Below are 12,631 nucleotides of genomic sequence, written 5' to 3'. Positions count from 1 at the left end.
TGTATCCTCCTCGGATATGATACGTTAGTCTTTCTCTAAACCAGCAACAATTTGCACACATCCATGTCAACAAATCTCATCCAAGTTGGTGCAAGTTAAGGCTGGGATTACAACCGGTATAAGGATTAATAGAAAATTAGTAATTCGACAATGTAAATCATGTCAACAATCTCTTGCATAATTTTCACTCACTAAACTGTTTTGCAAGCTTTTCAAACTAAAAGAACTAAAACTGTTTTGCAGCGTGGAACCCCGCAGCACCGCACATCTCTCTAAGGAGTTACTGATTAGGCAATGCCTCCTTTGTGAACCCTATATGATGCAGGAGCATCCACCGTAGCTCCATCGACCAACTCAGGAGAATTATTCTCTAGTCAAGGGAAGAACACTTGGAATCACTCACCCCATCACACATCACTATATATCAGGCAGATTGAATCGAAACTATCCCCACTATGTCGCAGTCGCAATACATAAAAATCAAAATTATAAGAAGCATTCGATCCATTAAATGAAGTACAGAAAAGCTCTACCCTGATGCCTTGCAGTGATCTACGCACAAGATCTCTTGCCACATGTGATTCATCAGTCATATCCGGATATAAGAAGCAAGATTAATGCTCCCATGATCCTAGAAATATTACATCAATCCGGAGGAATTCAGGAATGGATCACCAGAAAAATCCTGAGACTCAAAGCATGTGCTATGATGGTATTACCCTCTTAAAAGGTGCTTGGCACTTGGCAGACAATTCATTGAGCAAGCAGCATGTCCAACTGGTGCCCATGATGCAGAAGTAGCACTGGCACCATTATTGGCAAATGACCATGGAAAAAATCATTCCTACGCTGCAACAGCGACCTTCTCCGACTTCTTAACTGCTGACTTGACAGGTTTCTCATTGTCTGTCTTCTCAGGTTTCTCAATTCCTTGAATGTCAGTTATCCTCAACTTGGTGAGTTCCTAAGAAGGGGGGAAAAAAGGTAGGTCAGTAGAAATTACCAGAAGGTGAATGAACAGCAAAACAGTAATTTCGTCATCAGCTGATCTATGATGTACCTGTCGGTGTCCTTTGGTTCGCCGGTAGTTCTTCCTCCTCTTTTTCTTAAAAATAATTACTTTTGCATCTAATGCCTGAAGTATTAAATGAAAAGGAGTTAGGTGTCATATGATGGGAAATAAGATGATATCCTAACTTTTAGAAGGGACTAAATTCTTACTAGGCAGGGCAGTAAGTAGAAAGAGCAAATAAAATGCTGTCAGTGTACCGATGCCTTCGTATATGACTAAGTAGTAAAAAATTCTGTATAAAAGGAAGTTTCTTTCATCCCACCATTAGATGGTCATGTTGTATGGGTCTGATAATATCTTATACCAATCAAGAACTTCTAGACAAAATGCAAATCAGTTAAGTACTCACCTGTTACGGATCTGACAAAGGATCACAACCAAAAAAGATATTACACATGACTCAGCTCGACAGATCATTTACAGAAGACATGCCAACTCTCAGAACTTAAGTTCACACTTCCCAAAATCATTCGAGTATTCAACACCATTTCTTAGGAAGGCCAAATAAGCACAGGATGACCTCTCTCTCTCTCTCTCTCTCTCTCTTTTGGTTTAGTGTGAAAGTGGGTGATGATGATGGAAAACTCACATGCTCCTCGACGACTGCATGTACAGCTGCATCTGGAACTGTCGGTCTGCCAACAATTGTCTGAGTCTGTGAGCCGACCAGCAGAACTTTGTTCAAAATTAACTGCACCACATAAAGAGTTCTAAGCATTGACTACGCAATTCTATTGGACAAAGGACAACAAAAAGAGAAAATTAGGCAACCTAGGTGTAGAATATTTTGCTTGTAGATTAATTTATGGGCAGGCAAATAGTAAACCACAAGAAAAGACAGCACAAGTCATGTTAAAGCCAATTGCTCTAGGATGAATTCTGGGGGTTGTTGACAATTTTAACGCACACTCAGAAGGAAAGAAAAGATATAAAAAAAAAGCACAAGTCCAAACCATCATCCAAAAGGGACAGATAATAATTCGGCACATCCAAAATTTTGAGGAAGAACAATGCAATCATGAATAGAAGCTTCCATTAATGCAAAAAAGAAAGTGCAGACAGTTTGCCTCAATTACTTAGGTGAATAATGCACTTCTAGGAGAATGGGTATGGAACTAGAAGGAATGAAAATATATACACACCCTGAAGGAATGAAAATATATACACACCCTGTCACTAGATTTAACAGAAGGTGAACTCCAATGAGATGGTTGATGGTTTTATGTATCAATCCAAAGCATAACAATTTGCATTTTGTTGTATTATAAGTAAAATAATGAGCTGTCGCCGTGTATTTTGAGGCCAAATGAGCAGAAGAAAATGCCCCAAAACCAAAAGAAACAACCACTCTACTACATCGAGAAAATTGAAGGCTAGGTACAAGCTGAGTACTAAATTATACAGAATGAAAAAACTGTCTTTTCCGTATTCTCTCAGTGGTGGTTACCACATTCTGAAAATTCGAACTTTGTATATCAATTCAAGAAAATTCTTCTTCCAATACAATTTCATTCCTGCCTCAAACATCAGTACCGCTCAAAAGCCGAATTTAGACTCGATTCAACAGAGATTGGTAAAGACAACTCTTAAGGAACTAGTGCTTCAAGCAACTTCATAGTAGTCACAAGTTACTTAGAATAGTAAACAAGATCGGACGGCAACCTAGCAGATTACTAGCAGAATGACTCATCAAATATACCCACGTCAAGATTCGCGAGCAACATTCATCAGCTTGCAATGTACCTTCTCATTGATGTCGCAGAACTTGAGCCGCTCCGTGAAAATGCAGTCCCCATTGCTCACCTTGAACTGGTGCGATCCAATCTACACACCACACGCCTAGCAGCTAAACACATGAATACAACCAAACCCCAAAAAACACAAACGAACAGAACACCACCCCGGACCACCGAACCTGAACGACGGCGAAAACCGGCTCGTAAGGCGTGAAGACCCGCTCCGACCTCTGCAGGGGGCCGAGCACCGTGTACCCAATCGCGGCGGCCTCGGCCTCCCTCTCCTCGGGCGTGTAGTCCCACTTGGACCGCGACGAGGCCTTGCCCGTCTCGCAGTCGCTCTCCTCCATGACCTCCCCTCCCTCGCCGTCCGACTCCTCCTCCTCCTCATCCTCGTCCCCCTCGTCGTCGTCGTCGTCGTCCTCGCTCCTCCTGTTGGAGCAGAAGAGACGCGCCCGCGGCGGCCACGGAGGGCACCGGCTCGGCTGGAGGCCGGCCGACGCCCGCCGGGCTTGGAAGAGCGATTCGGGAGGGGCCGGAGCGGAGACGGGCGGCGGCGGCGGATTCTTGAGGCGGCGGAGCGACGAGGAGAGAGGCGCGGCGCGGCGGGTCAGGGCTTGGAGGCAGCGCCGGCTCGCCATTGCCGCCTTCTGGTTTGCTTCTCCTTCTCCTTCTCCTTCTTCTTCTTCTTCCTCTTTCAGTTCATTTTCGCAGAGGCGCGGTGGCGACTAGGGTTTTAGCTCGGTCCGGCCGGGGTTCTCCTTCTCGCTATTTTCTTCTTCTTCCTCATTTTTATTTTTTATTTTTTCCTTTTTATTTTCTTTTCCGGTTAAATAGAGGATTCCATTAGAGAAAAGTTTTTATTCATAATAAAAACAGTTACGAAAAACTCAAAACTAATAAATATGTGATAGATTTATTTCAAATTAATTTTTTTATCATTGAAAACCCCAAACTGTTACACTTTTTGATGAATTTATCTAAACCGGTACATTTATGACAAATTTACCTCATGTTAGTTTTTGTTAAATTTTATTATAAAATTATTGAATTGGATAATATGTGACAGTTAAGTAATACGTTGTTTTGGGATTTTACTTTCTATTTGTTGCGGTTGTATTAGTTTTAGAGAAAAAGTCATGAAAAACTCGAACTTATCATAAAGTGACACATTTACCCTAAACTTTTTTTGTAACGTGAAAAACCCTAAAATTTTCAAACTGTAACACATTTACCACAAACTTTTTTGTAACACAAAAAACAGACATATTTACCCCAAAATTATAGGGTATTTTTGTCTTTTCATTTTTTTTTAATTTTTTTAATTTTTTTCTTCTCTCTTCCCTCCCCGGGCCGGGGCCTGGCGGAGGGAAGTTGGCGTTCGGCGAGGGCTGCCCTCGCCGGCGTCGGGCTAGGGCGGCCCTTGCCGGCGTTGGGCGAGGATCGCCCTCGCCGGCGTTGGGTGAGGATGTCCCTGCCCTCGCCAGATCTGGCGAGGGCCGCGGGAGAGGACGGCCCTCACCTGCGTCGGGCGGTCCTTACCTGCGTCTGGCGAGGGGTGCCCAACGCCGGCGAGGGCGACCCTTGCCGAACGCCAACTTCCTCCGCCGGCTCCGCCATGGCTGGCGGAGGGAAGAAGAAAAAAAAAAAGAAAAAGGAAAAAACAGAATAAAAAAGACAAAAATGCCATTGATGGGGTAAATGTGTCAAGGTTTGAAAAGTTTTGGGTTTTTCACATCACAAAAAAAAGTTTTTGGGTAAATGTGTCACTTTGGGCAAAGTTTAAGGTTTTTTGTGGCTTTTTCCCTTAGTTTTATGATTTTTGTGGAATTATTCCAATTTAACGAATGATATATTTGTCACAAATATATCGGTTTAAGTTTTTCACTATTAAAAGAATTAATTTGGGATAAATTTATTACAAGTGTATCGATTTATGATTTTTGTGATCATTTGAGGTATTTATTATAAGTATCTTTGGTTTGAGGTTTTTGATGATCAAAAAATCAATTTAAGATAAATTTATCAGTTTAAAATAAATTTATCACATGTGTATTAGTTTTTGGTTTTTCATGATATTGACTCAAATGGAAATGGCACCGCTGGCTCTTATTTTGAAGTCATAAAAATTTATAAGAAAAAAAAGTATATTCAAGGGTACATTTATCCTTAATGTTTATAAGTCCTCAACTTTTATTGGAAAATCCCATTGGGTATGATAATACGATGAGAAATACAATTTAAGAATATCATGTAAGGACTTTTTGAGTGACGTGCATGCAATTTTAAGTATTGTTCATTGAAGGATTTGCTTGCACTTTTTTAAAGAAAACTCAAGACTTAATTGAATCAATGAAAGATTTGGAACTTGATTACATTTTATATACAAAATTTAGGACATCCTGTGCAATAGTTCTAACACATGATAAGAACAACAATTTCCTGATGACTTTATCAACTCCTTGTATTAATGCAATAGTGAATGTAATCTTTTGATGCTCTTCTCATTATGCAAGGTAGTAACTAGGGCACGATAATCCATTATATTCCCGAACTCTATCTTTTGTTTTATTTCTATTCTTTAGACGAGTTTCTAAACAAAAATAAGCATTTGATAAGGACATAAAATTTCTATTCCTAAAACAGAAATTTATTTGCTAGACTTTCTTAAATATCTTCATCTTGAGCAGCAGGCGGTGGACAACAAGTGACTGGTAGTTCGGACGGTGGATGCTCGACAGCGAGTTGACGGCCAGTCGGCAACAAGGGCGAGAGATGAGAAATAATTTTATTTCTCATTTCTATTCCAAAGATTAAAAAAAAAAAAAAAAAAAGTAGAAAAAATTTATTTTCCATTTTTATTGCAAACATATTTTTGAGTTAAAATTTTTTCCCGAAAATAGAAAAATGAAATTACCTTACCAAACGAATATGTATTTTAAACCTATTCTCAAAAAGAAATAAAATAAAAAAACAGAGAAATAGAATAGTTACACATCCTAACATCCTAATATAATGATTCCATTTTAAAGAAGTTTCATGATACATGAGAGCAATCATTCACCACTATTAACCGAGAAGTTCGAATCTCTCACTTCTAGCCGAAGTCTCGACGATAAGCAATAATGTCCTTTTGTCATGGGTTGACAGTTCTTTGACTGCTAAACAACTTGTGCAACACCTGGTGAGCAGAAATCGATAAACCAACCATTATCTGTCCAAGAGAACAATAAGGTGAATACCTTCTTTATACAAAGTCACACCATGCCCAGTTTAGCACAAGTGTTATAGTCTATCAAACGAGACAATATATTACTTTAGGCTTGGCGACTAGTTTTGGCTTGCTATAGCCTGATTATGATTGCAGCATAAACTCCTAACCAATTTGTGTATGGGAGGTTAACCCCACTTTGAGAGCTCCTCATTAATATTATCTTTCTATTTTAGAACTCTTAATACCAATCGTCTTGACTTCACTCCTATAAACTAATTGTATTTATCTTCTCTGCATCACTTATCTTTCACTTGATAACCTCAAGTTCCACTCACAAGCATGACGAGTATGAGAGAATCAAAGACCGTGCACGTCACACTAATTCGGATAATTCAACCACCCCGTTTCAACTATCATCCCGTAATGTTCCTTTGGCACTAGCTGCACGAACTTTAAAAACTCATGATTGCTCCATTTGTGTCAAGTTCGTGCCACCTCTCTAGTGGCGACTTCTAAGTAAAAAGAATGTTTAAAATACGAAAAACATATAAAACATAAACAATTAACAACATATAGAAATTATCATAGTTCAAGATTTTTTTTTACATAAAAATTAAAAAAGAAATATTCCAATTTATAGAAACCATCGAGAATTTTATGATTGTGACATACGTAAAGAGTTCATACTTACATAATAAACCCCATTGAAAAGCTAAAGCAAACTAACGAGCAACAAATCAAAGGCTCATACCTGGTTTGGCAACAATAGCGCAGATCTTGTGGCAAGTCTGGTGTATGCGCAATAGCTGGATTTTTCGCCGTAGACCACCGGATCCCCATCGAGCAGTGGACGACGCCCTTGCACTGTCCAGCCTCCGATCTTCTTCAGATGCGAGCAGATCCAGAACAAGGGCGGCTACTGCCGATGCCGTCCATCTGTGGAAACCTCCAGCACGCGACTTCCTCAAATGCAATATCGACGGATCTTACTACCCAAGTAACCAAGAAGGAACGATGGCATGTGTTAGTCGAAATCATCATGGTATTCTAACAGATGTCTACACCAAGCGATTTCCAGCAGCCTCAGCGTTTCAATCGGAAGTTCAAGCGCTCACCTTCACTCTGCATCATTTGAGGAATCAAGGCATCAACATAGGAAATATAGTAATCGAATCTGACTGTCAAATCTTGATCGATACAGTCCACCGGAAGAAGACGCCACCATGGGAAGAAAGAACGCTCTTCAACGAAATTGCAGCTCTACTCCCCGAATACCCTAGCGTGTGTCTGCAGTTTTGTCGTAGGGAGGCCAATGGAGCAGCCGACTAGGCCGCCAAGGCCCATGGTAGACTTGACCTAGCACATAATTGGAACATCTTTACTCCTTACATTTTGTAGGATCTTGTTGCTGCTGATGCAATAGTATCTGGATGTACTTTGACGAATGCATAAATAATACTTATATGTTTCGATCAAAAAAAAAAAAAACTAACGAGAAATCAGGAAGAGATATTATAATCTCCAATGATGCAAGACGTACAAAGAGTACATCATTATTCAGTAACTCAAATATAAAGGGCAAGTAAAGAGATTTTGATGTTTCACATCACAAAAAACTGGACATAAACAACGAAATTCATCTTCATCTTGGCAAATCATAAAAGAGCGATTGATCGTCCTCCAGCAAAGTCAGCTCCACATCTGCTTCCGATCGCATCAATGTGGAGACCGCACCCAAAGGATAGATAGATCCAGATCTTATGTGGTCGATCTCTTCATCATTTTGCCAGATGACCACAGGATTTCGGAGGGATCGTACTCGCTCCAATTCCATTGCCACTTCCTTCATTGCGGGCCTATACCTTCCCTTAAGGCTTAAGCATCTTTTCGCCAGGTTAGACACAGCATTAATTTCTTCTTTCTCCCCATGATCTAATACTTCCTTATCAAGAATATTGAACAAACGGTTCTCCTCCATCGAAATGATGAAGTATGTGGCTAGACATCTTCCTTCTTCCGCCCTCAATTCACAAATTGGCTTTTCTCTGGTTAATAGCTCAACAAGAACAACTCCAAAGCTATAGACATCACTCTTATCCGTAAATTGACTTGTTCGGAAGAATTCCGGGTCCAAGTATCCAACGGTTCCTTGCACCTTTGTGGTCACGTGAGTTTGGTCGATGGTAATTGCTCTGGAAGTTCCAAAATCCGCCACTTTGGCTCTATAGATTTCGTCTAAGAGTATATTCGATGACTTGATATCTCGATGATAAATCGGGATGGCTGCAGCAAAGTGCAAATACGAAAGAGCCCCAGCAATTTCATTAGCAATTCTTAACCGTGTCTCCCAAGATATAGGAAATCCTCTACATGGATCATGAAGATATTGGTAGAGGGTTCCATTAGGGACAAATTCATATACTAGAAGAGGAACTTCACACTCTAGGCAGAATCCCAACAGTCTAACCACATTTCTATGATTGATTTCAGAGAGAATAATGACCTCATTGATGAACCGTTCGACTTGTCTTACATTGACAACTTTAGATTTCTTGATTGCGATGATTGTTCCATCTATTAACATTCCCTTGTAAACCGTTCCTTGACCACCTTGACCTAGTATTCGGCTCTTGTTAAAATGGTCCGTAGCTATGTCTAACTCCGTTGAGGCGAATAATTTACCTTTTGCCTTGTGATTGTCTTCAATAGAAGATAGGCGTTGTTGCAATATAAGTCCACCATTACGTTGGAAGAACTTTTGCTTGAGCTTTGCCGCACGCCTTCTTTTAATGAACTTGTACAACCACCAAGAAAGCAAAAGTAATACTATGGCTCCAAGACCCGTGGCCGTACCTGTGTAAAGAAAAAGTCAATTGCAAATGCTTTAGGAACCTAGCACATAATATTCAGAGAGTTTTTCTTCACTCTAGGATTTACATGACCAATTTCACCTTCATCGTCAACGAATTTGCTTCCACCAATTTGAAAAAGTGCCTTCTTGCTTTTGAAGCGAGAAAATAGAAAGGATGATTCACTCAACAAAATAATTCGAAAGCCCCTCAAGTGCCATGCATCTTGGGAAAATTTGTTCGAAAAGTATTAAACTACCGTATGACGACCAATTTAATCATAAATCTTTTAATTATACCAATTCAGTTTCAAACCTCTTAGACATTTTGCCAATTCAATCTTAAACTTTCGAATTTGTTTAATAGAAGTCCCTAAAACTTGTCATAAGATTGCAATTGAGACTTAGTCCCTAAATTTATCAAATTGGTATAATTGAGTGCTTTCATTACTTCCGTCCAATTTGATTAACTTAAAAGCCGACATGGCTTTTTTTTATTACTTTTCTCTCCTACGTGGCGCCGACATGGCCAAAACAAGAAACATAAGCTCAAATCACGTCGTTTTCGTCCAAATTTGATTTTAAATATAAATATTAATTTAATTAAATTAGAAAAAGGTAGCATACGCCCCAACCAACGATAGTCGTCAGCTTGATTTGAGAGAGAGTTGTGTCCCTCACTTGTGGTCAGCTAGGGTCGCTTAGGCCTGGCGATCTTGGCCGATCCTCACCCCACCATCGCCAGCCCTTTCGAGTGATGGCGGGTAGCAGCAACCTCGTTTTTTTTTTTTTTTTTAATAAATAAAAATTGTATTTATTCTTTTAATTTAATTTAATGAATATTTATATTAAAAATCACATTTGTATCAAAAAGTCATTTTGGGGTCATCTTTGTTGTTTTGGCCATGTCGGCATTGTGTAGGGAGAGAGACAGTAATAAAAAAAAAACCATATAAGTATTTTCCATTAGCCAAATTGGACGGAGTTAATAAAAGGGCTTGATTGCACCAATTTTTATAAGTTTTAGGACTCAATTGTACTTTTCGAAAGTTATAAGACTTAATTGCACTTCCATGATACATTTTAGGACTTCTAGTAAACATATCCACTAAACTTTTTATTTGTGCAAATTTAGTAATCAATTTTTTGAGAATTTGTCAATTTAGTCCTAAACATTTTATTATATACTAATATAGTCTTTTTGATTAATTTTGGTCGAAATCATTAATGTGACAATCTAGTTAGCACCTACTATCTACGTGGCATAGTCAATACTTACATGGACAATTTTTTTAATTTTTAAAAAAAGTTTTCGAATTTTTTAATTTTCTTTTTTATTTTCATTTTTTGGTCATTGAACCTTTGAACTAAATTTGGCAAGCGCTTGCTAGCCCTCGCTATCACTAACAAGGGTGCCGCAGCCCTCGCCTAGGCCCTTGTTGGGGGGCGAGGACCGTGAACCCATACCTATGGCCCGCAAGGGCTCGCCCAAGCGCCAACGATCAAACTAAAAAAGAAAAAGTAATGAAAAGAATAAATAAATAAAAAATCCTAAGAAATTTAAAAAATGCCAATGTTAGCATCGATCATGCCATGTATGATAAATAGTATTGACTTGTCAAGTTAACGATTTTCGGCCAAAAATAACTGGAAGTACTATATTGATAATTTGTTAAAAGGTTTATGATTGAATTGTCAAATCCTTAAAATGTTTAAGATTAAATCGACACAATTAAAATGTTTAAAACTAAATTGGCAAATTGTCAAAGGGTTTAAGACTAGTTTGGCATAATTGAAAGGTATAAGATTGAATTGGCCACCGTACACTAGGTTTAGGACTTTTTGGGCAATTTTTCCATGCGTCTTAAACGAAGATTTCAATCAAATTGTCAAAAGCATAGAATTGGAAAACAAAATTGAGTTAAAAGCATTGTTGAATGTGCAGATTATGAAAGCACAGTTTATCTGAGCAGAGATGGCAATATCTTTCGCCTTCATGCAGATGAAATTGGTGTGTACCGCGAGAAGGAGAAAAAAAGAGCGGGCAGTGACGTACTTGTGATGATGATGGCCTTTGTGTCTACGCAGTAGTGTGATCCCGGTCGATTCACACACTTCCCTCGGCAGATGTTTGGATCCTCTTTGCACTCATCGATATCTGATGGATATTAAATGATGGATTAATGAAGGAAGGAAAAAGAACAAATTGTTTCTAGATAGATGACTAAACATTCAGCAGTCAAATTCTCTCTTGGATTCTCTTATATTACCGATTTGTGAGCATCCATTGTGTGATTTGAAGAATTTATTCATCTCAACTATATTCGCAGAATTTTCATTGGTTTCGAGCTTGCATATCATCCTACTTGATTTTAGATAAAGAATATGCTAAGATGCAAAGTAGGAGCAGACGTTCTAAGCTCACCTTGGCACCCATGGGGAAGAAAATAATTCCCTATGTAGCCTGGATTGCAAGAACAATATAGTATAGTTTCCAACCCGCGCTTGACGTTTTACTGGCAGGAGCCGGAGTTGTTATTGACGAGCCTATTGCTTTGTTGGCTCAGTAGTTGTTCCTCATATTGGGTAATCGCCCATTCGAGCATCACAGGAACATGTGGCGGTAAACTGCTCAGATCAGCTTGGTTCAACCATGCAGGCTCGACCAAGAAGGCGAACCTGCATTTTGCATCATTTGACGATACGGCTTTGCCGTCGAAAGTCTGGAATTCCACACTGTATATGCCGATATCATTGATGATTGAAGTCACACAGCAACCGGCACCATTAACGCACTGGTTTAATCCGAAAGTCCCGTCTCCACCGCAGAAAGACTTGCATCCTATGACCTTCCATGGGGTATCCATCAAGGCCGGGTTGTCACGACCTCCGGCAACAAAATTGTTTTTACCACTGATGGCCATCAAGGCCTGGTTGTCACAACCTCCGGCAACAAAATAGTTTTTACGCCAGGAGTACGTGAAAATTCTGTTACTGCTCCTTAAGTCCACTGGGGCATCGTTTTGCTGGTTGGTCGAACAATTCGGATGTGAATACGATATTGGCTGGCGGACCCTAATGTAGCCTGGGAAGGATGAACTTTTGGGTAGCTGGACATCTGACACCACCAAGCCGAATTTCTTAAGTACCGGAGTAGAGATGCTCTGGATCTGCTGGCAATCGATCTCGTACCAGGGATCCAAGAAGCAGCCATGTCCGATCCCAAAAGGGTATGGAATGTTTGTCAGATGGCCGCACGCGTCCGGACAGCCTGGCCAGGCCAGACTCGGAGGAGGCGGTTGTGCAGCATCAGCTGAGCGGTTCGCCGTGAAAACAAGCACAAGGGCAAGGAAGGCCGTCGCCAGGATCACCTTCTCCCTGTTCATCCTCCGCAGCCTGCTCCCACAGCTAGCTATTGAATTGTCAAGCAGCACGCCATGAAACATATAACGCTCCCTGTTCTTCTCTCTCGTTGATTGGTGACGCCTCTCTCAGTCTCGGGTGTTCTGTCTCTCTCGCCCTCTCTATTTATCTACTCTTAGCAGTTGGCACTCGACGGAACTACTGGACTCGACTCCTTCCATTCGGCTTTTGTCCGTCGATGGAATCATCGGTGGAGTAGGCATGCATATCCGTTTATTGTTGCTATTCTTGCTAAATATGGCGGTGAATTTTATGTCGTATTGTCCATCAAACATGACGTCAGGCATGATCATAGCCTGTTTAACGGGTAATTTGAGCTGGGGCTTAAACCAATACGT

General features: G+C 40.1%; 3 protein-coding genes across 3 annotated transcripts; 1 reads left to right on the top strand and 2 right to left on the bottom strand.

The window, feature by feature from the left end:
* Nucleotides 1–445: 445 nt before the first annotated feature.
* Nucleotides 446–3,566, bottom strand: LOC104445279 (50S ribosomal protein L21, mitochondrial). Its single transcript, XM_010059118.3, has 5 exons — nt 2,988–3,566; nt 2,816–2,896; nt 1,662–1,763; nt 1,061–1,135; nt 446–964 (listed from the first exon to the last, which is right to left on the bottom strand). The coding sequence occupies exons 1-5, from the start codon at nt 3,447–3,449 to the stop codon at nt 845–847; spliced, it is 840 nt and encodes a 279-aa protein (XP_010057420.2). The 5' UTR covers nt 3,450–3,566; the 3' UTR covers nt 446–844.
* A 3,251-nt stretch (nt 3,567–6,817) lies between these two features.
* LOC120293956 lies at nt 6,818–7,351 on the top strand. Its single transcript, XM_039313783.1, has one exon. The coding sequence runs from the start codon at nt 6,818–6,820 to the stop codon at nt 7,349–7,351; it is 534 nt and encodes a 177-aa protein (XP_039169717.1).
* Nucleotides 7,352–7,664: 313 nt separating this feature from the next.
* On the bottom strand, nt 7,665–9,355 carry LOC104447212 (wall-associated receptor kinase-like 1). The gene is made up of 2 exons (XM_039313782.1): nt 9,322–9,355; nt 7,665–8,875 (listed from the first exon to the last, which is right to left on the bottom strand). The coding sequence occupies exons 1-2, from the start codon at nt 9,353–9,355 to the stop codon at nt 7,665–7,667; spliced, it is 1,245 nt and encodes a 414-aa protein (XP_039169716.1).
* Between the last annotated feature and the right edge of the window lie 3,276 nt (nt 9,356–12,631).

Source organism: Eucalyptus grandis, chromosome 5 (assembly GCF_016545825.1).
Source record: "Eucalyptus grandis isolate ANBG69807.140 chromosome 5, ASM1654582v1, whole genome shotgun sequence".
Taxonomy (NCBI): Eukaryota; Viridiplantae; Streptophyta; class Magnoliopsida; order Myrtales; family Myrtaceae; genus Eucalyptus; species Eucalyptus grandis.
Note: the sequence above shows the minus strand (reverse complement) of the source record. Positions and strands in the feature narration are given on the sequence as shown.